The following is a 24613-nucleotide window of genomic DNA, read 5'->3' on the forward strand; positions in this document are numbered from 1 at the left end:
GTCGGAATGTCGACGGCCACGGGTGGAAGAGGTCCCAAGAGATCCCTTCCTTCCCTCGTACAATGTCTCTGTTGAATAAAAGAACGCACCGTTTTTCCCGTTCTCGAGGCGGGTGCCAGCTCTCTAAACGTTTCTAAACGCGCGCGGCGTCGCGATATATTTACGCGAACGGGGAGACTTCGGTGGATTCGGTGGCAACGGTCCAGCAGCCGTGTTACGGAAATAGATTTCGGCTGGTGGCGATGCAACAGCTCTCCTTGTGGCCGGAGGCAGCCCAGTACCGTGGCGACCAGTTCCCGAGGAAAACCGGAGAAATCGACTCCGCGAGGTCCCACATGAATGTGAGTGCGATCTTCCCTTTCACGAGTGCCATTATCCGCCGCGCGTAGCACGCGCCCTCCTCTCCCCCTCCCCCTCCCCCTCCCTCCCCGATCCGTCCAACGCGCGCGTCCTTTGTTCTTCCTCTCCTCGTCCTCTCCTCCTCCTGCGCTCCTCTTGCGTGTGTGCATCGATAACGCGGTGCGGATCTGGAAAAAGTTTCCACGCTTCTCCCTCTTTCTCCTTTCGAGATTCACGCGCGAGTGACTGGAAGAAAGGTTCTTTCTTTGTTTTTTTGAACTATTATCGGGGGTGTTGATGATATTTGTGGTACGAGTTGCGGTTCGATGGACAAAAATTGGCGTGGAAAAAAAATATCGGATCGAGGCTTATTCGTTGAGTTACGAGGTTTAAATTGGATAAAGACGTAGATAGAATGACGGGAGGGGAGAGAGAGAGAGAGAGAGAGAGAGAGAGCGATCTTTTCCCGTCTCGCTTCGTCTAATTGTTTGTTTAATAAGTAAACTTTTGCATATCAATTTTTGATAGAATCGGATCCGAATATAATTCTTATAATTCTTTTGATAGCTAGAAGTCTTGATACTATTTCTCGAATAATAAAATCGAACGTAGAGTATCTATTCTATTACAACTCGATTCTACCACGAGTGTTGCATAAAGTCGCAAAAGCAGAGATCTCGAACGAAGCGAAAGGCAGCGAGAATCGGGGAGAACATCCCATCCGGCAAATTTCACCGGTTTTACTTTCGCGAGGTGAAACGGAAGTGCATCAACGCACAATCGATGCGAATCTTCGTGTTCCATGCACCGCGGAAGAGAGGATGCACGTTGCGGAAGTTTCCTTCTTTTCTTTCTCCCCCCCTCTCTCCTTGTTGGCGCAATCGTTGCAAACCGGAAACCGGATTGTTTACGAAGAAGACACGCGATGCTGGCCAAGCTTTTGCAAATGTGCACGATCTCGATGACATTATCGCTGCGAAAGCATCTCTGGATATTCCTTTTGCTTCGTGCAAGACGGACGTAACGTTCTTCTAACGTTCGAGTTTTTTACGTTTTTTGTAGTACAGTATCCACACAATCCTCGTAATTGTGGCACGCTTGTCAACGAAACGAATTATCGATATTCCATCGATTCCAATCCGCGATTCGACGTGGATGAAATTTTGAAATTTTTCTTTTTTTTTTTTTTTTCGTTCGAACGTTGGTCGATCGATCGATCGTGTTGAATATTCCAAGTATAAATCGGAGCCGATGTTTTACCGGGAAGATAATAAAGATCCGCGGATGGGATATTATTACGTAGTTAGAAAAATGTTTGGAGAAGAAACTCGAGTGGGCGGGGAGAAGCTAGAGCTTGGAAGGTATCCAACTCTTGTAGACTTTTGCAATTTTGTCGGGAAATAGAGTTTCACGTTTGCTTTTTATCGGGACGATTCTCGTCTTAAAATTAACTCGTCGGGTTTGTTGACTGGAAATTGGAATTTATATTTCCTAGATTTCTTATTTTTCTTATTTTTACGACATCTTTGTCCGAAGGTAATGATAAAAATATACTTTATATATATATATATGTAGTGATAATTTTTTGCTTTAAAATTAATTCTTCGTTTGTCGATAAGAAATTATACATTTGTATATTTATCTCTTATTTATACTCTTATTTATAATTTTGTCTACGAAAATGACGAGGAGCGGTCGCGACGATCGTGGGGGGATCTAAATTTACAATTCTTGGAAATCGGCTACTTTATTGCTCTTATACTAGGCAGAATCGCCGCATAGAACAAAAGAGTATGAACAGTCGGGAAGAACAGAAGGGGTAAACGTTCTAAAGATACGTAGGGCTCTAATTCGAGGATCTAATTCATGCATGTGGAACTCGTGTGCCGCGGCAATGGCTGGAACTTTCACATCTTCTTCTTCTTCCGCTAAAGAATCGAAATACGACTCGAAATTGAGGAGTCAATTTTTTTCTTTCTTTCTATTTTTCCTTTCGCTTCTTCTTCTTCTTCTTCTTCTTTCTCGAAGAGAAAAAGAATTGGAAAGAAAAATCTGAATCAACTTTCAACTGGAAACGTTGAATGAATTTGTAAGAATCGTAACGCGATATTTATATTTTCTTCGTAACCGTGTCAACCCGAGGAGGAGATATATGACCGCGTGTGACGTTCGGCTCGATTTTATTTCGAGACGCGGAACACGATTTTTCGTTCCTTCAGAAATAGATTCGATTTCGGCCCGTTCCGGCGTGGTATCGACCGCGTGTGACGTTGATCTTCAATGATCCACTCGTGAAAAATCTCTCTCGTCTGGTCGAAGTCAGACGCCCGGCCCAAGGTGCGATGACACGAATACGCCGTACCGTTTGGCAGCTGAACGCGAGTTAACAAAGCTGCCAGCTTGTCACCTCGATTCGGGACCGCGCGCAAAAATGTACCGGTAGCGAATAAACAACGGGGAAGATTTATCTCGTTCCCGTCTTCTCCCTCTTTGATTGAAATCAAAAAGAAAAACGATATTTCTTTCCTTACAGAACCCGGGAGCTGAAAAATGGCGTCCTATGGCCATCTCGAACCCATCGACTCGGTTGCGCATGGCAAGATCCATGCCCCACTGGGTGCTGGTACGTAGATCCTTCCCATCCCCACGATTCCAAATAAATAATTACGAAAATATGTGGAAAAGGCGCAACAACAGAAGGAGATGGATCAAAAGCAGCAACGCCGACCACCGACCCCGCCCAAAGTCCCGCCACCGTCGCTCTCCGGAGACTGTGGTGACCCGGACTACGAGATCATCGAATTTCCGACCCGACCGCAAGCGCAGAAATCCTCTCAGACACCGGCCACCACGAGCCCGTACAAGTGCGCCCTGTGCGGGGCCGAGAACGTGTTCGCCCGTTGCGACACGTGCAACGGGAATTACTGCGAGGCCTGCGACGACATGAACCACAAACATCCGAAAAGGAAGAGCCACGTGCGAAGAAGAATTCTGATTCCTGGCTCCACCGCGAAAACACGGCCACCCTTGCCGCCCAAAGGGGACAATTTCTCCAGTCCACCACCCGTACCGCCACCCAGGCGAAATCGCAAGAACGCTCAGGTAGGATGCAATCTGGCCTGAAGCTTTCATCCCTCCCCGTCAATTTTCTTACAGGCTGACGACGACCCCCCCTCATTTAAGACCAGAGATCGAACAGATCTGTTCTCGATTCACCGTCGGGATTCCAACGGAAACCAAGTTGCGAGGAGTCGCGAAACGCCTATTCTTTTATTCCCGCAATCATGTTGCCTCGCTTCACTTCCTCCTCCGTAGTTGATATTCGTTCTACTCGTTTTCAATATTAATCTTGGAAACCGTTCACGTTTCGAACGTTGTAACATTGTAACGCGGTGAAATTGTTGATTGGTCGCAACTTCGTCTCCGATGGCTCGAAAATCCCGTTTTTCTCGATGAACATTTTTGTTATTTATATATATATATACACGGGAGTATGGATGTTGTTGCTTGTTGTTGTTACACGTTGTAAAAGAGAAAGTCTCTAGTCTCACACCGAGGCAACGAAGTGAAGATTGTTAATCGCGCCCCGTTTAACGAGCTTTAAAATTAGTCTATAAGATGTTGTTGTTCTCCAGTTGGAAACGAGAGGGAGAGATTTTATAGAGATTTTATCCATTGTATATTTACGTTGTTCTCTTCTTAATACACCACGTTACCGCAAAAACACTACTGCCGTATTCACTGAACCCGTTCACTCTTTCACTCTTTCGATAAAAGTAACGGCGGGAAAAAAGAAAAAAAAGAATCTCGCGCGAATCTCTTTCCGTTCGCGCGGATTTCTTGCGTGCTTCCTCCTCGAATTCGGCTAAGCACGAATTGGTGAATATGGCAGAGCACGGTGAACACGGTGATTCGACTCGATCATCACGCACCGTTTCGCATTTCCCGTATCCGTTACTGCTGTTATCATTACATATATATATGTATAATTTTTGTCCACTAAACATGTCCACACACCGTTCATCATTTTTCAGCTTACAGCAACGCAGTCGCCTTATTCCGATCGATCAAACTTTCAATAATTCACACGTCACTTTTATTTTAAGTTTGCAACCAGTGCTCTCGAGTCGAGACGAGTCAAGAACACCATCGATTTTATTTTATTCTCTTCACTAACGCTTTGTTTATCATCGATTTAGCCTCGCCGCAATTTAATTTTAGCGCCTCTGCCTTCGACCATCGCGAGCACGCGCCATCTTTTTATTTGTCTCGAGTATTTCTTTTTTTTTTTCCTTTTTTTTTCTCTCTCTCTTTTCTTTCTCTCCATCCACGATAAAAAAGAAAGAGCGAGACATTTCTCCACACGAAGAAAACACGAACAACGTTCCCAAAAACGATGGCACGAGCGTGTAATAAAGTTCAGGTTTCGCGCTTAGGCTAAATCGACGCAAAACCAGGGATCGACGAATCTCTCCTTGATCGAGAGAGTTGGCAGTTTGAAGCGGACACTTCCAAACACGACCAGGCCCCTGTCAGCCACGTTAGATACGAAAACCGTGTCGAAATCCATGCAATCTATGAATATCACTACCGACGGAACAGGATCGAGCACCGACAAAATGTCCACTCTACAGGTAAGCATTAAACCCTTGGTTGACCATCGATCAACATTTTACACGTTCTTCGAGTTACTTATACTCCTTAATTATTCCTCGAATGCATAATTTGAAGAGTTACTACTATTCATCGAGTATCATGACGAGAATGAATAATCAATAGTTTAAACATTCACCCTATGCTCGTTCGTTGAAATACCATTTCACGGTGGCCTTCGATATAAAATACGAAGGAAACGAATGTGTAAAATGAAGGATAGACGGGCGAGAGATGCGAATCGTTTAACATATAACGTACGTACGTAACGTTTAGGAGAGGTATAGGAAATACCAGGAGGCGATGAGAGCGCAGGATGCGAATCGAAGGAGGCACACTTCTTCCGATATTTCGAGAGACACAAGGCCGTTGAGCGTTGCCAGCCCGAAACTCGCACCTCCCCCGATACCACCACCTCCCCCGCCCAGATCCATGATGCAATCGGCCAGCGTTTGCGATTTATCCTCGCCTCACATGTGGAATCCTGGAATGCATCAGGTAACCTTTTATATCGCCGATGAACGGGATAACTTGACGACGAATTATACTTTGCAGGCTCAATCAATGGCCCACCTCGGTCCCGGAGGCATGCCAATGATGTGGTATCCACCGAATCCTCAATGGGACATGAGCATGGGCGGTTCGACGATGAGCCTCAACCATCCACCTATGTGGGCCTACCCCATGGGATATCCTCCGTCCCAGATGCTCCCGCCCCATTATCCGGCCACCCTGTCCAGGCCTCACAGCCCGGCAAGAAGCGTGAAATCGAGCAGAAGATCGAGAGCAGCCTCGCCATCGCCTAGCCTGAAATCTAGAAAGTCGTTGGCCTCCAGATCGAGATCGAGACGATCCCAAGGCTCGCCATCCGACGCGAGCTCCGAAGATTCAGGAGAATCGGATTTCGATGACAGGCTGTCAAAGAGCTCGAGAGGCACCAGGCGTGGAAGCGTGTCCAGGAGCGCGAGGCAAAGGAGTTATCACGAGGACGATAGCGCTAGGAACTTGTTGAACAGGAATCGTCGCGAGTGAGCCTTGAATACGAATCTTGGATGTAACGTCTCTTAAATGTTTATATTTCGATTGTTCTTTTGTGTTTTTCTTTTTTCAGAAGGTTAATGTCAGAGGAAAGAGTAGTTACCAGTACGGAGGATCAATGGTCCGAGAGTCAATCGATGAAACGGTATCCCATGTCGCCCAAGGGCTACGATGAATTCCAGAAAAACAGTTTGAATTCGCGAAGACGATACGAGCAAGATGATCGCAGGCTCTCCAGAGCGGATTCGCGATTGGATCGCAACATTCAGAATGGCAGCTATCGTCGAAAACGGAGCACCGACGACGACTCGTCGGATAGAAGATCCAGCTTGCAGACACGATCCAGAATGACCAGCTCCTCCGACGATCATTTCGAGAGATCGGAAATGCTTCCACGACGAAGGGACGACGAAGCGAGAAGAGCCTCCTCCGTGAGAAGGGACATCGTGAATTTGGACAATCTCGAAAGATCTTCTCGCAGGGATTCTCGAAGATCCTCCATCGACAGCGATGCACACGAGATGACGAGAAGAAGAACACCTTCCAGAGACTCGTTTCCCGAGAAGATCCAGGGGATCGACGATGCAAGGCCTGTCAGAGATGTCGAAGGCGACGCACCACGCGCTGCGAGAAATCTTCTTCCGAGTCGCGAGTCCTCGCAAGATAGAAACGTGGCCACGAAGAGGGAACCTTCGTTGAGAAGGCAAACTTCGTCCGAGGAAATGGAAAGATCTTCTTTGAAACGAGCGTTGTCTCGTGAGAACGTAAAAAGGACCCCGTCTAGAGAGGGAGACCCCAGAAAAATTCCTGAAAACGACGAGCTCGTGAGCAAGAATCAGGAGGAGGCTCGAGATGTTGGACGTTCCAACGTTGAAACGGCGAAGAAACGAAGCGGGGAGGATGGGGAGGATCCAAAGAAGACGGGGAATGAAGGAATCAAACGTCTGGAAAGAACAGGAAGATCGGCAAGAAAAGAAGAAAAGCGGGAACGAGCAACGACGAACGCGGATCAGGAAAATTCATCGAAAGATGGAAATGAAAGAGGCACGACGATGGAGATTCCCAAAGAGGAATGGGCTTGCGAGCATTGCACTTTTATAAACAATATAAAGGATCGGGTCTGCGTGGTTTGTTGCAAAACTAGAAGCAGCGCGTTGCCACCTAGCACGGAAGAGAACATGGATCATGTTCCAAGCGATTTGAGCGAGATTCCCAAAAACGAGTCGGCGACCGCGTCGAGCAACGTCAGCGATCCCAGTCCGGATCTCGAGAAACGGACCAGCCTGTTAAAGATTTCGAACAGCGAAGAGAGCGGGGACAGTGTCTCCACAAAGAGCAAAGGTAGAGCAAGGCGCAAAATCAGCTTTTCCTTTGGTACCAAATCGAATCAGTGATTAAAATTATTGTACCTGTTGTCTTTTCGAATGTTTCTCCTCTCCTCTATCCCCTTTGTTTCTCTGTTTCTCTCTCTCTCTCTCTCTCTCTCTCTCTCTCTCTCCTTTTTTTTTTTTTTTTTTTTTTTTTTTTACGAAACCCGAAGAAAAACAGATGAACTAGAATTACACGATTGTTCCCTGTCGATGTATATCCTTGGATGAATAATAAAGAGACATGCAAATTGTTTCGTACACGATCAGTGGAAACCAAATGCATAGTCGTATTTGAAATAAAGCAACGTTCTCTTTCATTTTCTCTTCATTTATTAAGAACTTATTTTCTTCTTTTATTTATTTATTTTTTTTTTTTTGTTTAATCATGTCTGATGCGATTATTATTCATTCAAATGGAGCTAGTTTCAAGCATGAGCGTGCATTTGGCTGAATGTTCTTTCCATCCAAAAATCGTTGTTGAATTATTTCTTTTTGTGAATCTTGAACCTCTCGACGTCTTTTTTTTATTTTAATTTTTTTTTCTTTTTAAATACAAATCGTGAAGAAGAACGACAGAAACACCTTGTGAAACACCTTGCCCATTTGTATTTCCAAATATCAAATATTTATCTATTTCAAAAATAGAAAAAAGAATTAAATACAAAAGAGAATGAAGTGTTCTGTTAATTCGCAATCGTATAAATAAATTCCAAATTAACACACCCATATGATATGATTGTTTGAATTTACAGATATCGCGATGTTTGAAGATTCGTCGAAAGTCACGGACAAACCGATGGCTGAATCTTCGTCGAAAAATGAATCGGCATTGATAACGAACGATGCATCGATAACAAGCACGAAAATAAACGAGGAGGAGCCAATTAAACGACCCATGCTCGGGAAAATTCCAAAAAGCCATTCGGTTTCCACCGGAACCTCCCCACCTCCTCAGAGCATTTCCACTCAAGTAAGGGAAAAACGTTCCTTTTATTTGGATTATAGAACGTTGCCACGAATAAAAGAAACGAGGAGTCTACGATACGAAATGTATGCTTTTCAGACCTACGACTATCTTCCATCGAGAGGAAGTGGCGGCGGATTCGTGAGAGCTGCATCCGCTTCAAAGGGATTATTGTATTACGAGGACAGCGATGGAGAGGTAAAACGAAAGATTAATACATAGATTCGCGAAATATGTTATATATATATATATCTTCTCTCTTCGAAATTTCGTAATTCAAATATTTGTTTTTGTTTGTTCGAAAGTGAATCGGGTCGAGTATTATCGTGTTTCGTTCATTATTCATTTCATCTTCTAATCCTCTATGATCTTATTATCGTCCATAACTAACCGGACATTTTATTAAATTTCACGCATTCTCCGATTCGTAATTAATAAAAGTTTTTCAAAAATTTTAATTTCCTAATCTGTCAAAGCAGGAATTATCGTACTTACTCGTGATTTCCTTTTAATAAAAAGAAGGATGCTGAGCGTTTGTTTCAGGAACAAAACGGGTTCGCGAACAGTCCAGATTTGTATCCACGAACGATCCAGGATCAATATCTTCAGTTGATCGGGCCCAGCAGGGATCGTACGCGAAGAAATTCCATCGACTCCACCCACCTTTATTACCGTTCCAGGGTAAAACTTGACAGATATCCCTCGAGAATCGTTGGTTTCTAATCCGATCTAATCTCCAGTATAAAATTTTAACACGATTTGTGGCAGTTCCGTAGCCTCGGTGTGAACGTAGGCAGGTTTACATTTACAGCGGCATTTATCGTATATACGATAATTCGATACGAAATTCTAAAAGTATCATCATTCATCATCATTAATAAAACGATATATTTTATATTATCCATTCGAATTCCATCTGCGACTGTGTGTGATCATTAATCCAATAGATATATAATAATTCTCGATACGTGTTATAGATTGTTCTTAGTTCTTAATGTAATCTTAAGCCTGTATAATTATAACATGGTTATATGATTCTTTATACAGAAGGTAGAAGGTGCATCTTACGGCGATGAGATCTTTCTACCATTGTTTTAACGATTTTTGTGCGTTCTGTTTCGATTCATTTCTTTTTTTTTTTTTTTTTTTTTTCATCATTTTTAATTGAATTATACTTGCCTGCTTTCCAGGAATCGAGCCAACCCAGATTCCTCGAAGGACCTGGACCGAGTTCACAAGGCGTTTCAACGTTGACCAGACAAGGCTTGGAGATCGTAGAGATTTTAAGGGAGGCTGAGAAACATGGTTACTCCACGGACGACGTCCAGGTGGCTTTGTCTCAGGGGGCGAGCAATCCCATCGACTGGTTGAAGACCCAGTGGCCCCACTTGGTGGAAACCGTGCAAGTTCTGGTTACCACTCAAGGAAGGGAGATGAAAGAGAATAATATCGGGATGCTTTCCGGCGTGGAGGCGAAAGAGGCGTTGAGAGTCACGAAAGGGGATGTTTGGAAGGCTGTCGCGATGGCCGCTCAACGTAGACAGCTAAAAGTGAGGATTTTGAGAATAGTTTCGATAGATTAATTAACGTATATAAAGTTGAAAATTAAATGATGATATATATATATGATGATTCAAAAGTGCGAGGAAATTATGAAGAAAGGGAATTTCACGATGATGGAAGTGGTGAAAGCGTTGGAAAATAACGCCGGTGCCGAGGATGCGGCTTTGTTCGAGCTGCAGAAAAATCAGCTCAAGCCGTTCTTGATGAGGATCTGGGGTCCTCCGGTTGGGGTGGAAAACGACGAGGCTGCACCGCGGGAAGGTCGGTCAAATCAAACATTGACAATTTCATCCTATTTAATAAAACATTATTTAAAAAAAAAAAATCTAAAATTTGTAGAACTCTAGAAAACAAAAACAAAACGAAAATTTAACAACCGACGCAATGTAATTTATTCGTAAGTAAAAATAGTCTATTAATCTCGATACATTATGCACGCATTTGTACACACGATCTATATGTAAATCACACGATTTACAAGTAAAAGTCCAAGTTTACTTGCGAATACATTTACTTAATTAAATTAAATTAACATGCGCGTATGTTGACCAACAATCGATTCGACATTTGTGAAATGAATACGTAGTTTTTTTATTTTAATAAATCAATTCTCTTTTAAAAATAGTTGTTCGTTCACGAGGTGAATGGTTTCAGATGCGGTCGGTGGTGAGACGAGCGGTTCCGAACAGGTTACCCACGTGGGTACGGACACGGAAGCGAGGAAGCAGGTAATGTCACCAATCGTAGAAAATTTCGTCGCGTTGCAGGCCGACTTTCAAAAGCAACTGGCAGCCCTCAGACAGCTAACCGATAACTGGCAACACGAAACACACCCCCTGAACACGCTCGGTAATAAGCCTGATAATCTGTATCAAGTTAACAATGACGATCGAACAGTTCTAATCGATAAAAATCTGGTCCCAAGGGCCGCACAAGATGTAGCAAACACAGTTAAAACAGTGGAGAGCGAGGGATCAAAGAAACGAGCCAATGAGGACGAAACTAGATTAACAATTCGAAATACCGACACACCGATCGAGAAACACGATCAAAATAATAATTCCACGATACGAAATTTGATTGGAGAAAAAGAACGAGTCGAGAAATTGGAGGATGAGAATGAAATCAACGATAAGACGGTTAAAGATGAAATTTCGATCCGAGATATCCATCAAACCGAGACAATGATGATTAAAAATATCATTTCGCCTATCGTAACCGAAGAAGACCACGATAAAAGGATTGATCCGACGACGACGAGTTTAATTCGAAAAGAAGTAACCGATCCGACGGAAAATTCCTCGCAGAACGATCGAAGCGAAGAAAAAGAGATTTCGATCATCGATAGAGACACAAAGGGAGAAAAATCTACGGAGAATAAGAAGGAAGAAAGTGTTTCGTTCCCTGGTATCGAGAAAGAATCATCTTGTACAGCGGTGGACGAAACGAACGATGTAACCAGATCGAAAGAGAATGTAAAGCAAACGGTAGAGATGAGTTCGAAAGTAGCCCAAGAGAAGGTCGAAGAAGCTATTGATTCTCGCATTAAAGAAAGCGAGACGACCCCCCGAAACAGCTCCGATCCCGGGCAAAGCGGCGTAGAAACAGATAAAGCTTCCTCGTCGTTCTCGAAGAAGAACGAGCCGCCGCCATCCCGGAAGGCTTCTTCCGATCTTCATCAAAGCCCGTTACAAGTAGATAAAGATTCCTCTTTGGTAGAAAGACCGAGTATCCCTTTGACGTCCAACGTAACGGACCACGAGGAGAGTGTATCTGAGATGTTGGAAGAATCTACTCGAGATCAACCGCAAACCGATGGAATCGAGCGGCCCGATTTAATAAACGAAACCACGATGCAACAACAAGACGATTTCTCTCGAAGGGCAACGCCGATCTCCGTGGAACTAATTAATTCCGCTGTTGAAAATTCCTCCGAAGAGAGAAACGAGAGGATTTTTCAAGGGAATATCGAGAGCAAAGAAACGAACGAATCGAATAAATTGAAGCGCGAAGAGAAGGATACGAAGAGGGCAGAATCGAGGAATGCGATCGAGGAATCTCGATCGACGATAATTACGGCTGAAAATGGTTTCGAAATGGATCAAAGTTTCGAGGCCGTGTTGCCGCGGAAAGGGAAAGAGACGCAGGTAGAGGCGTTGTTGTCCGCGATGAAATCGTTGCCGGAGCAATTACTGGGTCCTTTCATATCGGCGATGCAGATGTTGTCGTCGAAGAAATCGGGCGTGGACGCCGATATTCTCGATTCTGGCCGCGGAAAGAACCGGAACGCTTCGCCTCTTCGAACTTGCATTGATAGTGGATCGATGGAAGATAAAAGCGTACCTCGAAGCGTCGAAAATTCGGGGAAACTCGTAGCGGAAGTGGGGGGAACAACGGCGGCCGACATCGAAAAACTGCAAGAAATCGAAACGGTACGTAGAAACGAGAGAAACGATAACAACGTCAAATTCATTAACGTAGAAGGGGGGGAAATGGAGGGAGAATTTAACAGGAATCGGGTCCAAGAGGAAGAGGAGAAATTGTTGCAGAACGAAGGGGAAACGGAAACATCGATGGAACACGTAAGTTCCCCGGAAATTGCTATTGACGATACTAACACAAGTGAAAAAGCATCTAATTCTGAACATTCTCGGCGCTCAATGAACGAAGTTTCGATCATCGATTCGAGGGCATCGTCATTAAATATCGAGAATTCATCTCATAAAGATCATCTCGAAGCGAATTCTGAAATTCACGCGCGGAACGATCCATCGATTGAGCGATCGAAGGATAACTCTTCCTCGAACGACGCGAAAGATTCTAAGTTTAACGATGCATCTTCGAAAAACGAATCACTCACCGCTGATGGTCCGATAAGACTAAACGAGGCCATTGGCGCAGAATCATTATCGAGCGAGACGTCATCCTCGTTCGTACGTGACTCGGGGACGTCTGTCAGTGAATCATCCGACATGCAAATGCGCTCGACGGCTATTGGGGCTCGAGCTGGCGATGATAACCGTGTGAAATTAATTGATGCCAGTTTGGTGGTTGACAATCGACCCTTTGCGGAGAGTGCGGTCATTTTGGAGCGCAAATCGCTTGATAATAATCAGACTAATTCGACTCAGACGGATGTGCCTCCTGAGGTTTGCCTTACCCTTGAAGAAAGTCCCAATTTAGCAGACAGAGAATTTAATAGAGTCTCTGTTGGCCCAGGTTTGAAAAATTCTGGAATCGATCCGCAGAAAATTTCTGAGGAGCCCGATAATTTAATTAAAAATGTTTCTCGAGATTGTGGAAATATCAGACACGAGATCTTGAAAGAGGTCGCTCGAAAAGAGATAGCCGAAGAAGGACCTAGATCTGCTAGTCCAGATTCTTCAAAAGGTCTTGAAATAGCTCAGGAAATTTCTGTGGATTCTAAGATCGTTGTAACTCCTATAGATTCCAAAGTTGATGGAATCTCTCCGGATACCGAATCCTCTGTTCCCAATATCTCAATGGATTCTAATATTATTACGCGGGAAAAATCAGAAAATTTGGAAATTTCTATTCAACGAGTTCCCGAGAATTCAAAGAATACGTCTAATATTCCTTTAGATTCTAAAACTACAATCTCTGAAATTATTTCCACTAAAATATCCGCAGATTCTAAAATTGTGGTCGAAGAAATTTCGAGAACCCTTCCTTCAGATTCTGATATTCCCAAAGATTCAAAAATTACGATCTCTGAAACTTCGAGAGATTCTATTCCAAACGAGATATTTGAAGATTCCAAAATTTATTCTAAAGATTCTTCAGACTCAAAGTTAGCTATTCTTGAAAAGAATTCTGATACTTTTAAAAATGTTGAAGCAATTCCCGAAACTTCTAAATCTGATTCTTCTAAATCTGTCCCAAATGAAATATCCGAAGATTTAAAAATTTATACTCGAGAAGATTCTTCAGATTTAAAATCAATGATCGTTGAAAAAACTCCTGACACAAATATCACAGATTCTAAAATTTCAAACGATTCTAAATCTTCTCTATCAAACGAAGAATCTAAAGATTCCAAAATTATTATTCAAGAAGTTTCAAAAGATTCTCAAATTCCTATTCATAACTCTTCTTCGGATTTAAATATGATCCCCGAAGAAAATTCGAAAACTACTTCACCTGATGCTTTCAAGGAATCTGACAACGGTCAGAAACCATCCCAACAGTCCAAAACTCCAGAGATCCTTAACAAACCCACAACGATCGTCCACGAAACTTCTGAAAACGCATTGCATGTATCCGAAAAAGTGGAACAGCCTATCTCCGTCGCATGCCACGTTCCCCACGACAAAATCGATATCTCACCGCTAACCTCTGCAAGTAAGTCTGTCGATTCTAAAAAGGAAACTTCCAAGCAAATTAACATTCGATCGAAATCAGAATCAGAAGATAACGCTGCATCTACGAAAGTAAACGATATAAAAAAAGATACTTCTCTTCTTCTTCTTGTAGAAACGAAAACTGACACAGAAATCCAGGATAATTCGAATAAATCAATAAAAAAGATCGATTCGGAGATAGGGAAAAACGTAGGAGAGATTCCATCCGTGCTCTCCGGCATCGTCGACGCGAGTAAACCTTTCGAAGCACTCGCCAATACCGAATCGACGATTGTAAATATTTCGAGTGACCCTTCCATTTCCGGCTCCTCGTCGAGCTCGCGTACTTTGAACGGATCGCCCGTTAACGAGCCAAATTCCACGGATACTAACGATATAGCGAACCGCTTCGTCGCTTCTGATAACGTTCCCGATACGTCGCATAAAAACGCGTCAAACTCGATCGAAGGAAGTATCGAGTCGAATCCGAACGAAACTTATTTCGCCGATAACGTGCCTGGAACCCTTAACGAATCCTCCCTCGACGATGATAAAAGTATAGAAAAAGATTCGAACAATAACGCGCCCCATTTATATCCTCCAACTTCGAACGAAATTGGTGGAAATGGGATCGAAGTGAAACGGAAGGAAAATCCTGAAATATACGTTGTTGTCTCGGATACTTGTACGATGTACGAAGATTCGCCGGTAAATATATCGGAATCCTCGAGCCAAAGAATTGTCGCGTGTTCGAACGTAAATAGTATTAATGACGCGCATCCAGGAACAGCCGACGTTATAGAGATCAAAATAACCGAATGCCCTATGATAGCGGTGAACGATTGTGCGCCGATAAAAGTCGTGGAAAGTCGATCGGAGGGGAATCCGATCGAGGGGACGAGGAAATTGCGAACGGAGAGCGAGATCGCGAGGATTTTTTCGGGAGAAAGCGCGGTGGGCGTCGAAAATAATGAAACGGATGCAAATGAAGTTGATAAAGCGGTTGGATCGAGAGGTACGGTGAAGGAGAGATCCAAATCCCCTGCGAAAAAGATGGGCAGAAGGAGGTCTCCGGTGAAAGTGGTGAAAAAACCTACCGGCATACCGAGAAGAAATTTTGGAAAAGTCAGCCCGAAAGGCGCGACGATGGCAAAGGCGAAGGAAACCGCGGCTGAAATAACTCGGAGATCGGCATTGCCGAATTGTCAAAAATTGTCGAGGAAAAGCCCTCCGAAAACTAGTACCATTAGAATAGCGAAAAATATTTCTTCGAGCGATGTAACGAGCAAAACGAGATCATTGCCTGGACAAAAGCAAATTTTAAAGAATCTTAAACCTCCGACGAAGGAGAAGGTGATAAAGGAAAAGAGATCGACAATTTTGAATACTTTATCGAAAGGTTGCGAACAAATTAAGAGATCGATCGTGCCCGCGCAATTAGATACTGATAGAAGTAACGAAATAACGGATGAGATAAATTTAAAAGGGAAGAACACGTTGAAATCTTCCTTCCTCTCGAGGATCCCCGTGTTCACGGCAAGACGTCGAGTTTCGCGACAGACTCCTGAAACTTCGTGGCAATCTTCGAGAACGGTATCCGGTGACGGGTTAACTAGAGCTTCGACGAAACCATCGATTACCCAACAAGCATCGAGAAAAAGTAGTTCAGCTGGAAATGGTTCGAGGATTGGAGGCGGACAAAAAATGGATTCCGATAAAGTCGAGGGAAATTTAAATGGCGGGAAGATGGTGGCCGTAAAAACTGAAGCAGCTCGGACGAGAACTTCCGGGGATGAGAAAGGAACGGGAGAAAAAACGAAAGCCACGATGGTATCGGAGAAAAATGACAAGGAGGTGGTCGTGATCGAGTCTACTAAGGGAGATCCTATGGTATCCGAGGAAGTGGATTTAAATGATACGACTTCGAGCGAAGAATACGAGCTGGAAGAAGTTTCAGATAACGAAACTTCCGCCTCCGACTTGGAGAGCATCACTGAATCGGAATGTATATCGGAAAAAGAGCAGTCGGATCGTACTTTGGACAGTACGGAGGAGCTGACCGATGCCGAAATTATGCTACGAGAAACGATTAACGCGATAAAAGCGAAAATATCCGATTCCGAATTTGAGAATTCTGAAAATGAGTGTATCACTGATAACGAAAGCAAAGAGGATTCTAACGAAGATCACGTGAGAGATTCTTCCTCCTCCGAAGAAGAGGAGGAACAATTGGGGAAAGATAAAAAAATTGATAATGAAAATTCGGATAATGCATCGTCCGAAGAAGATGATACTTTGAGAGATGATACGAACGTTGATCCGAAGAATCAACAATTGCAAAGAGCAAATAAATTACTCGATAATGCCAAAAATATATCTAAAAGAAATATTATTTCTAAAACTTGTTCCGCTAAAAAATCTGTCGTCAAGGATAAATCTGTTAAATTAAGTGAAAAACAACTTGAAATAAACAAGTCTGGTAAAAACGAGCAAAACAAGACAGATCTTAAGACAGAAATCGTAAAAGTGAGACGGTCGAACGATAAACGCACGAAAGTGAATCGTAAAGCGAGCACAGGCTGTGACAGAGAGGTGGATCAGGGTGGAACGTTAAAGAAACGATTCTCTTTGGTGGCCAGTTGTATCCGTCGATTCGAGGGCGAAGAGAAAACGGAACGAGAATATGTGGAAAATAGGAGCGGCAACGCGAAGACAGGCGGATCTCCCAAAACGGAGAGGGAGGTCAGTAGACGTCAGTTGTCAGAATCACTTGTCGACTTTGTCGATCCTTGCTGCTGACAGGCCAATGTCTACAAACAGCTCTACCAACGTGTCAAAACACGAACGAGATAAAATAAAAAAAGAATATGAAAAAAAGTAAAAAAAAGATACAACCTGACAACATCCCTGTTAAATTTTTAACCCTGTTTTGACTGTAGCTTTTAAACATTTTTTCTCTCGACTAGGATAAAGTTGGCTCTCTGTTTCAACGAGGTAAGTTGTACTCCTCTTGTTTCTCGTCGTGACTAATATCGCTGTTGTATAGCATGTTGCTTTGTTCCGCTCTGTGTTCAAATTAAAAAAAGTAACAGAATCGTGGTATACGCGCGAAACTCGAGGTTTGTATGTCCACGAAGAAAGCACACACTGAGAATTTAATTTAATAGCGCGGAACACGACTTTTCCATCATCTAATTTGTTGGATGGTTCCCAGGTTTTTTAGTAATTTAAATGCACGCAGATAATACTTTTCTTCGAGCATTTCAAGTAATAAAAGATACTACTTCTTGATATATGTATATTCTTGATGTATACATATGTCTGTAAGATAATTTCTGCATTCTTCAGAATTATTCATTGACTTATTTATGTTCCATAATTACTTTTAGCTTCTATTAATATTCTATTTATGAATTGATCGATGTTATCGTTATTACCAGAGCTCGTTTCTAGACGTTGGTGTAGTCTTTGTCTATCGTATTTTTGCATGTCATTATTTTCACGTATTATTCTGTGCACCAATCTCCATCTAAAGATTTGAAATTTCTACAATTATATCTTTATTTGAATTAAGCCAAAAAAAAAAAAAAAAAAGAAAGAAAGAAAAACATAATTATTATACTAATTTGAACGAGAAAAAATTAAAATTGAAAAAAATTCTCTTACATTTACAGAGAATTGCTCGTCGTCTCTTAGCGGAAGGTAAAGCGTCGAATTACGACGAAGCGGAAGTAGCCGCCAGTTTGCTGGCTCTGAAGTTCGGAGACATTGAGGCTCTCCAAGCGGCCAAAGAGTGTTCCAGCATAGAATCAGCATTAGCATTTTTACAACAAGAATGTGAACTTTGCACGGGTCGTTTTGCAATGAGTCAGGTATTCGAAATTGAATCATGCTCGATATTTTATCTCTGAATTCAAATTCTTTTCTTAATTCCAGATAGTGTCCATGTTAAAATGCATTCATCGTTGTTGCAACGAGTGTGCAAAGAATTACTTCACCATCCAGATCAGTGACAGAAACATAACGGATGCAGTTTGTCCATTCTGTAAGGAACCAAATCTTAAAGATGCGAATGAAGACGAGGTTCTCGAATATTTCAGTAACCTGGACATACAGTTGAAGACACTTCTAGATCCTCCGATTCACGAACTTTTTCAAAGAAAGCTGAGAGATAGAACATTAATGCAAGATCCGAATTTTAAGTGGTGCATTCAGGTGTTTATTTACATACAGATTGTCGCAATCTTCTTTATCCGATTATTGCAAAGGATATAATATATGTGTCGTTTTTAGTGTTCAAGCGGATTTTATGCAGATCCAGATCAAAAGAGATTAATATGTCCCGACTGTCGATCAGTCACGTGTGCCCAATGTCGAAGGCCAGTACGTGATAACGTTAACAATTAGAAGAAAATTAAATGGAAATTACATAAGGACGAACAAATATCTTTTCTGACGTTGGTTTCGTTTTCAGTGGGAGAAACAGCACGAAGGAATTACGTGCGAGCAATTTGCTGCTTGGAAAGACGAGAATGACCCGGATAATCAAGCCGCTGGCTTAGCCAAGCACCTCGCGGATAATGGGATAGATTGTCCTAAATGCAAATTTCGTTACTCCTTGTCTAGAGGAGGTAAGTTGTTCGAACGAACACTCAACATCCAATTTATTCGAACCATAATGAATTTTCTGTAAAATATCGAATTACATTACAGTATTACACACATTAATTTTACATGGAATTACTTATTCAATTAATATATAACATGATTCTCCCTATTTTAAATGTTTTTATCTTTCAAACGATCGTAAATAAAAAATATTTTGTATAGTAATCGAATTTATCAATATCGAAAATATCATACTTTTTTTTTTAGGTTGTATGCATTTCACGTGCAGTCAATGCAAGTACGAGTTTTGCTGCGGTTGTGGCAAGGCGTTCATGATGGGAGCAAAATGCTCGGTAAGCCCGTATTGCGCAAAGCTGGGGCTTCACGCTCATCATCCACGGAACTGTCTGTTCTATCTTCGCGATAAGGAGCCCGGGCAGTTACAACAGCTGTTACGAGATAATGGAATCGAGTACGACACAGAGGGTCCAGCTGGCGAGCGCAAGTGCAAAGTGCAATTGCAAAAAGAAACTCCTACTGGTGTTGTAGACGCGGTATGCAATTCAGATGTTGTCGAGGGACACGCTGGTTTGTGCAGGTAATTTGTGTGTTTCCTTTTAGCTTCGCATGTATTCTCCATTATTACGATTATCATTTTTATAATCAAATATCTTTAAATATCGTTGAAATCTTATGGATATTGCATTATGAATCTGCATTAAAAAATTCATAGCAGAAGGATCAAGATATTGTTCATCATTATAATGTTTGTCTGGAATAAATGAAAAATAAATGATGTAAGTTATTCATCACAGACTAATACTAATACTAGAAATTAATTTCTTTGTTTCAATTCTTCAAAGCCATTAATTTCCCCTTTTATTAGTTACAAGAATCTTTGTGTTATTATTATTAAACTCTGAACAAAAGAAAATTAAAAATCTATAAAAAAAAAGTATATTATAAAAAAAAATAAAATAATAAATATTTCATTTTGAAAATATCAAATAGTTAGTTGCTTTTTAACGTATCCTTCGAATATTTAGGAACCACTATATCGAATACCTAGTTCGAAAGATCCGGATGATTCAACTGGAACCGCTTCCGTTACTAAACATAGATGATCTCGAGACATGCGTGAAACGTGCGGGGATCAAGTTACCCCCGAATTGGTACGGTCGTGATCCGGAACATTACAAGAGAGATTTGATCGAGGTAAATGAAGAAGCAGCGTGCATGGCACGACTAAATTCTGGGTACTTTTCCCCGCAGGCAGCACTACATAGAGTACTTGGCGGGTCTGGTACTGAAGGGCAAGCTGGATCCCGTGGCAATCTTTGACTTGAACGATGCCAAGCAAGAGCTGCGCCGTCGGGGAAAAGTTCCCCCTGCGAAGGACCAGGAAATGTCCGAGCGGGATTATCTCGAGGCGTGCATTCAGGTGACTAACAATTCCTCTCCTGCACTCCTGCCCCGACACACTGACCGAATTAACAAAAAATGCACGAAAGTAGATCTTCATACATGACTTTCGCAGCCAAAAAATGCAACGGTGTGCGCATACCGAAAAAAAAAAAAAAGAAATTTGAAATTGTGGATATGAATTTTATTTTTTTTTCTATTTTTAATTCTATATTGGAATGAATATTATTTTTTTGATACCATTAAAAATATTATATTTATTATGTTTAACATTTGGATGTTTTGCAGATCGTGCGCAAGGAAATTCCATTGGAGTGATAGAAGGGGAATAATTAATGCGCGATTTTACGTAACTCACGCTTTTTATGCATCATGTATAGTGTATTTATTTTATCGTATGAACAGCGATGTAGAGAACAATTTACAATTAAATTAAACAAAGATTGAAAATTGTTTAGTATTTAATGTAAAAAAATAATTAGTCTTTTAAAAAATAGGATTTGAAATCTAAGTATCAATTCTTCTAGTTTCTTTACTTTCTTTATATATAGTTCTTTATATATATACTATATATTCTTTATATATATATATATATATAGATGGAGCGTGACAAATGTTTTTTTATGTAATAAGAGATTTTGTGTTTATAGAAAATTTTATAAGATACTTTAACAATAAATTATTTTCAACAAAGTTCTGTTAGAAAACTATGTAAACTCCTTTTTTTTCTAGATGTTGCATGTTCATTCACAATATCTTTTAATTTTTTTATATTTAATTTTTTTAACTTTTGATTTGGTGTGGTCAAATTTGTAATGTCTTTCATTTCTTCTTTGTTTTTTTCTTTTAATTCTTTTGTAACATCTTTTGCATCTAAGCTTAAAATTCCAGAAATGTTTAAACCAGCTGTCTTATCCTTTATTCTCTTCTTTTTCTTCTTTTTTGAACTTTGAATATTTTCTGAAGCAATTTTTTGTACTTTTTCTTTTTGAGGTTTATTAAGAGATATTTTAGTATTTTTTAAACAAACTGAACATTTAAGTATTAATTTATTCATTTTATTTTTTAAACATTTTTTCACTAAAGTTCTCTGAACTTTGGGTATTCTTTTTTCACTATTATTCATAGAATGTATAATTTTTTTAATGGATTTTGAAAGTGGTTTACCTCGTGATATTCGAATAGTATAATTCATTGTATTCCAAAGTGATCCACAATATGTACACATTACGGAGGGTCCAAAATTTTGAGATGACAAGTGTATTCCATGACTAAATCTTTTACATTTTTCTCTAAAGTAATATAATATCATATAAATTCAACTTATATTCACATTTAATTTAATTTATTCTCTTAAAATAAATTAATAAATAAAGTATAGCTTACATATAAAACGTTTGCAAATTTCTACTTTGTGAACAATTTAATTTTGTAATAAATTGATTCACATTCCATAAATGTGTTATTCTCTCCATATATCTTGTTTACAAACATACACGCACATACACAAGATAAAGTATATCAAAAATAAAGCAATATTTTATTAGCGATATTATGAAAGTATCATTCGGATAAATCTACATATAGTTTATATATAGATAATATATTTTCGATGATCAAATATTTTCGCTTCAACAATGTAATACTTAAGCTCTTGTATAGTATAAAAAAAAGTGAGTTTTAAAAAGTGGAATTGATCAAATTGTATTAAAGTATGCCGAAAGAGTAGACAATAAGAATGGTTTTATGCTTTGTAAATATATCGCGTTAGTATTCTGAAAAATTCTTGATTTTTACATTATCACTACACTTATTAATAACAGTTTTATTGTCGTTAGAAAAGCAAAAAAAAAAGGAAAAATAACCTCTAAGTACTATCACGGGACGTCACTACTATTGAGTAGCCAACTCAGTACAGGGTAGCCAACGTATGAAAATGCTGAGGTGGTTGTAGAATTCCTAAACTAATCCGTTAAAGATCTATAATATAATAATACAATATATATATATATTCCAACAGATAGTTTCTACTCTATAAGCAGGCAGAACCAGGGAAGATTTTAGAAAAATTTTTATTTTGTCATCCTTGTCATCGAAGCACCGGGAGTACTGTCAAACAATACTTTAAATAAATTGTTGTCATTAAAGGGTAAATTAATAGATCGACATGGGAGACGGGAAGAAGGGTGAACGACAACCATTATTAAAAAACGAAAATGTCACTTATAGTTCACATGGCAGCGATTTCGTAGGTAAATAATACATAATCTTGTTCACGAAAGAATTAAGTTTGTTTAATATGATTGCTTATTGTTACCTATTACATTCTACTATAGATGAAGCTGAATCAACAGTCAGTACAGTATCTGCAATAGGTCCTGATGAAGTACCACCTCCATATGAATCAAGCAATCAATGTGGAATGCCTATGGTTACTTGCAGAGTTTGTCAGGCTATGATAGATATTTCTGGTAAAAGAGATCAACATGTTGTCAAATGTTGTCAATGCAATGAAGCTACAGTACGTTCACAAAATAATTTAATTCACTGCAAAACTTCATATCAAAATTAAGAGTAATAAATATTTTTTAGCCCATAAGAAATGCACCACCTGGAAAGAAATATGTTCGTTGTCCATGTAATTGTTTATTAATATGTAAGAGTTCTTCACAACGTATTGCTTGTCCAAGGCCAAACTGTAAACGTATTATTAATCTTGCTCCAAGTCCAATTACACCACCTGTTTTATCTATGCCTGGAATGTGTAGGGTATGCTGTGCTCACTGTCATGATACATTTTTGGTAAGAAATTAAATAAAAAAATTATGTATTTTGATATAATTTCATTACAATTAATACATATATTATTACATTTCTTAGTTTAATACCTTGAATAATGCTTTGGCTCGATGTCCACATTGCCGAAAAATATCTTCTGTTGGACCAGATTTTGCTAGGGGTCGAGGTATTGCATTCATTATTGTTGGAATAATAGCCTTAGTAATTGCAATAGCTGTGACTGTAAGTATATATTTTTATATAATTTTATGTTGATAAAATTATGTAATAATTATGAAATAATTTATATATATTTTAAAACAGATTATAATTAGTATTTTTTTTATTTTCAGGTTGGAACACATACATATGTGAAAACTAGTGGTGGAATTTATGTTGCTTATGTTGGTAAATATATAATAATAGAAAAATCTTTTTAATTTCAATTATCAATGAAATATAGAATATCTCAAATATATGGAAATATATTTTTAAATATTATTAAAATATTATATATAGTTATAAATTATTTATTTAGCTTCCTTTTAATTTTATTTTCAGGTGCATTTCTCCTGGCACTTTTGTGTTTGGGACGCAGCATTTATTACTGTACAATGAAAATTAGTATGATAGAAGGTCCTATGTAATGTCCTAAATGACAATCAATTGCTGATATTTTAAAATCAATTCCTCTAACATCTATGTCGTATAATAATATATTTAGATCAAATGTTTATAGTAATAAAATGACATATAAGTCCTGTTAGGACAATACTTGGTAGATATATACATCCTTACACATGCATATGTAAGTTTTCATTGCTAATAATATGCAACATTCTTACATATACATATGCAGATGTACATGTTACGGACAAAGAGAATGTGTAATAAATGTATGACACTTTCTCATATAAGGTAATATATCAAAAAATACTAGAAAAAAATGGGGTATCCATTTTAAAAATAAAGGATTGTTCCTCTGCACTTTTATATGTACAAGCACAGGACCAAGACAACAACCCCATTATATTGTTTTCATATTTGAATGAAAATATACTATATATGCTTTCTACATTGCAGTAAATATACAAAATGCACATAGATATATATGCAAATAAAACATTCTTGCATGATTATTCCAATTGTAAACAGCTATACATATAGCTATATATTATGTTTGCAATTATGAACTTGCATTGTCATATGAATATCTTTTTAAAAAAATATAATGTTTTGAAAGACATTTTTGAACTTATGTATTATTTGACATGCAAGTAAAATTATATAAAATATATATATTGAGAATGTTACTATCTATTTTATTACCATTGTATAATCAAAATTATTAAATTATTTTCCTACTTTGCGCATAACATCTTTTTTAAAAAAACAATTTGTAAGAATTTAATTTTTGATAACCAACTGAAATTTTGACTCAAATAATTGCAAAATAAATTGCTCTTTTCAGACATGATATATATAACAACGAAATAAAAGTAAATTAAAATTAGAAT

The 24613-nt window shown here is 39.6% G+C and overlaps 4 protein-coding genes across 7 annotated transcripts in view; 2 read left to right on the top strand and 2 right to left on the bottom strand.

The window, feature by feature from the left end:
- Nucleotides 1-9677, bottom strand: part of Hil (peptidase hillarin) — a 33772-nt gene extending 24095 nt beyond the window's left edge. Inside the window, exon 1 of the mRNA XM_086910541.1 lies at nt 9544-9677. The gene's annotated coding sequence lies outside the window, so the exon portion shown is untranslated. The remainder of the gene's footprint in view (nt 1-9543) is intronic.
- On the top strand, nt 230-21011 carry LUBEL (Linear Ubiquitin E3 ligase). The gene is made up of 21 exons (XM_012483601.3): nt 230-341; nt 2873-2962; nt 3025-3441; nt 4776-4973; nt 5269-5490; nt 5548-6020; nt 6104-7371; nt 8153-8370; nt 8464-8562; nt 8887-9045; nt 9555-9914; nt 10005-10188; nt 10582-17030; nt 17963-18160; nt 18225-18503; nt 18582-18671; nt 18763-18919; nt 19164-19494; nt 19943-20068; nt 20169-20337; nt 20607-21011. The coding sequence occupies exons 1-21, from the start codon at nt 243-245 to the stop codon at nt 20634-20636; spliced, it is 11616 nt and encodes a 3871-aa protein (XP_012339055.2). The 5' UTR covers nt 230-242; the 3' UTR covers nt 20637-21011.
- LOC100867921 (uncharacterized) lies at nt 20679-22259 on the bottom strand. 2 transcript variants are annotated; one of them, XM_086910548.1, is made up of 3 exons: nt 21705-21917; nt 21486-21610; nt 20679-21278 (listed from the first exon to the last, which is right to left on the bottom strand). In XM_086910548.1, the coding sequence occupies exons 1-3, from the start codon at nt 21791-21793 to the stop codon at nt 21004-21006; spliced, it is 489 nt and encodes a 162-aa protein (XP_086766674.1). In that variant the 5' UTR covers nt 21794-21917; the 3' UTR covers nt 20679-21003. The 2 variants fall into 2 exon arrangements, with proteins under 2 accessions (XP_086766674.1, XP_003691672.2); XM_003691624.4 differs by having other exon boundaries at nt 20679-21610; nt 21705-22259.
- LOC100867798 (type 1 phosphatidylinositol 4,5-bisphosphate 4-phosphatase) lies at nt 21904-24409 on the top strand. 3 transcript variants are annotated; one of them, XM_086910547.1, is made up of 7 exons: nt 21904-22262; nt 22339-22570; nt 22655-22839; nt 22911-23120; nt 23199-23339; nt 23450-23504; nt 23658-24409. In XM_086910547.1, the coding sequence occupies exons 2-7, from the start codon at nt 22486-22488 to the stop codon at nt 23741-23743; spliced, it is 762 nt and encodes a 253-aa protein (XP_086766673.1). In that variant the 5' UTR covers nt 21904-22262; nt 22339-22485; the 3' UTR covers nt 23744-24409. The 3 variants fall into 3 exon arrangements, with proteins under 3 accessions (XP_086766673.1, XP_086766672.1, XP_003691671.2); XM_086910546.1 differs by having other exon boundaries at nt 21930-22265; XM_003691623.4 differs by lacking the exon at nt 21904-22262 and having other exon boundaries at nt 22308-22570.
- The last annotated feature ends 204 nt before the right edge of the window (nt 24410-24613 follow it).

This window comes from Apis florea, unplaced genomic scaffold, assembly GCF_048593485.1.
Source record: "Apis florea isolate Af1SG1 unplaced genomic scaffold, ASM4859348v1 contig_3193_pilon, whole genome shotgun sequence".
Classification (NCBI taxonomy): domain Eukaryota; kingdom Metazoa; phylum Arthropoda; class Insecta; order Hymenoptera; family Apidae; genus Apis; species Apis florea.

Bases quoted from the DNA above. Each gene is read 5' to 3' on its own strand.
- LUBEL (XM_012483601.3), top strand. From the start codon at position 243: ATGCAACAGCTCTCCTTGTGGCCGGAGGCAGCCCAGTACCGTGGCGAC. The intron at 3,442-4,775 runs GTAGGATGCAAT...TTTCGCGCTTAG, and splicing joins GAAATCGCAAGAACGCTCAG to GCTAAATCGACGCAAAACCA. The intron at 8,371-8,463 runs GTAAGGGAAAAA...TATGCTTTTCAG, and splicing joins CTCAGAGCATTTCCACTCAA to ACCTACGACTATCTTCCATC.
- LOC100867921 (XM_003691624.4), bottom strand. From the start codon at position 21,793: ATGGAGAGAATAACACATTTATGGAATGTGAATCAATTTATTACAAAA. The intron at 21,611-21,704 runs GTAAGCTATACT...ATATTACTTTAG, and splicing joins AATTTGCAAACGTTTTATAT to AGAAAAATGTAAAAGATTTA.
- LOC100867798 (XM_086910547.1), top strand. From the start codon at position 22,486: ATGGGAGACGGGAAGAAGGGTGAACGACAACCATTATTAAAAAACGAA. The intron at 23,121-23,198 runs GTAAGAAATTAA...TACATTTCTTAG, and splicing joins ACTGTCATGATACATTTTTG to TTTAATACCTTGAATAATGC. The intron at 23,505-23,657 runs GTAAATATATAA...TTTTATTTTCAG, and splicing joins AATTTATGTTGCTTATGTTG to GTGCATTTCTCCTGGCACTT.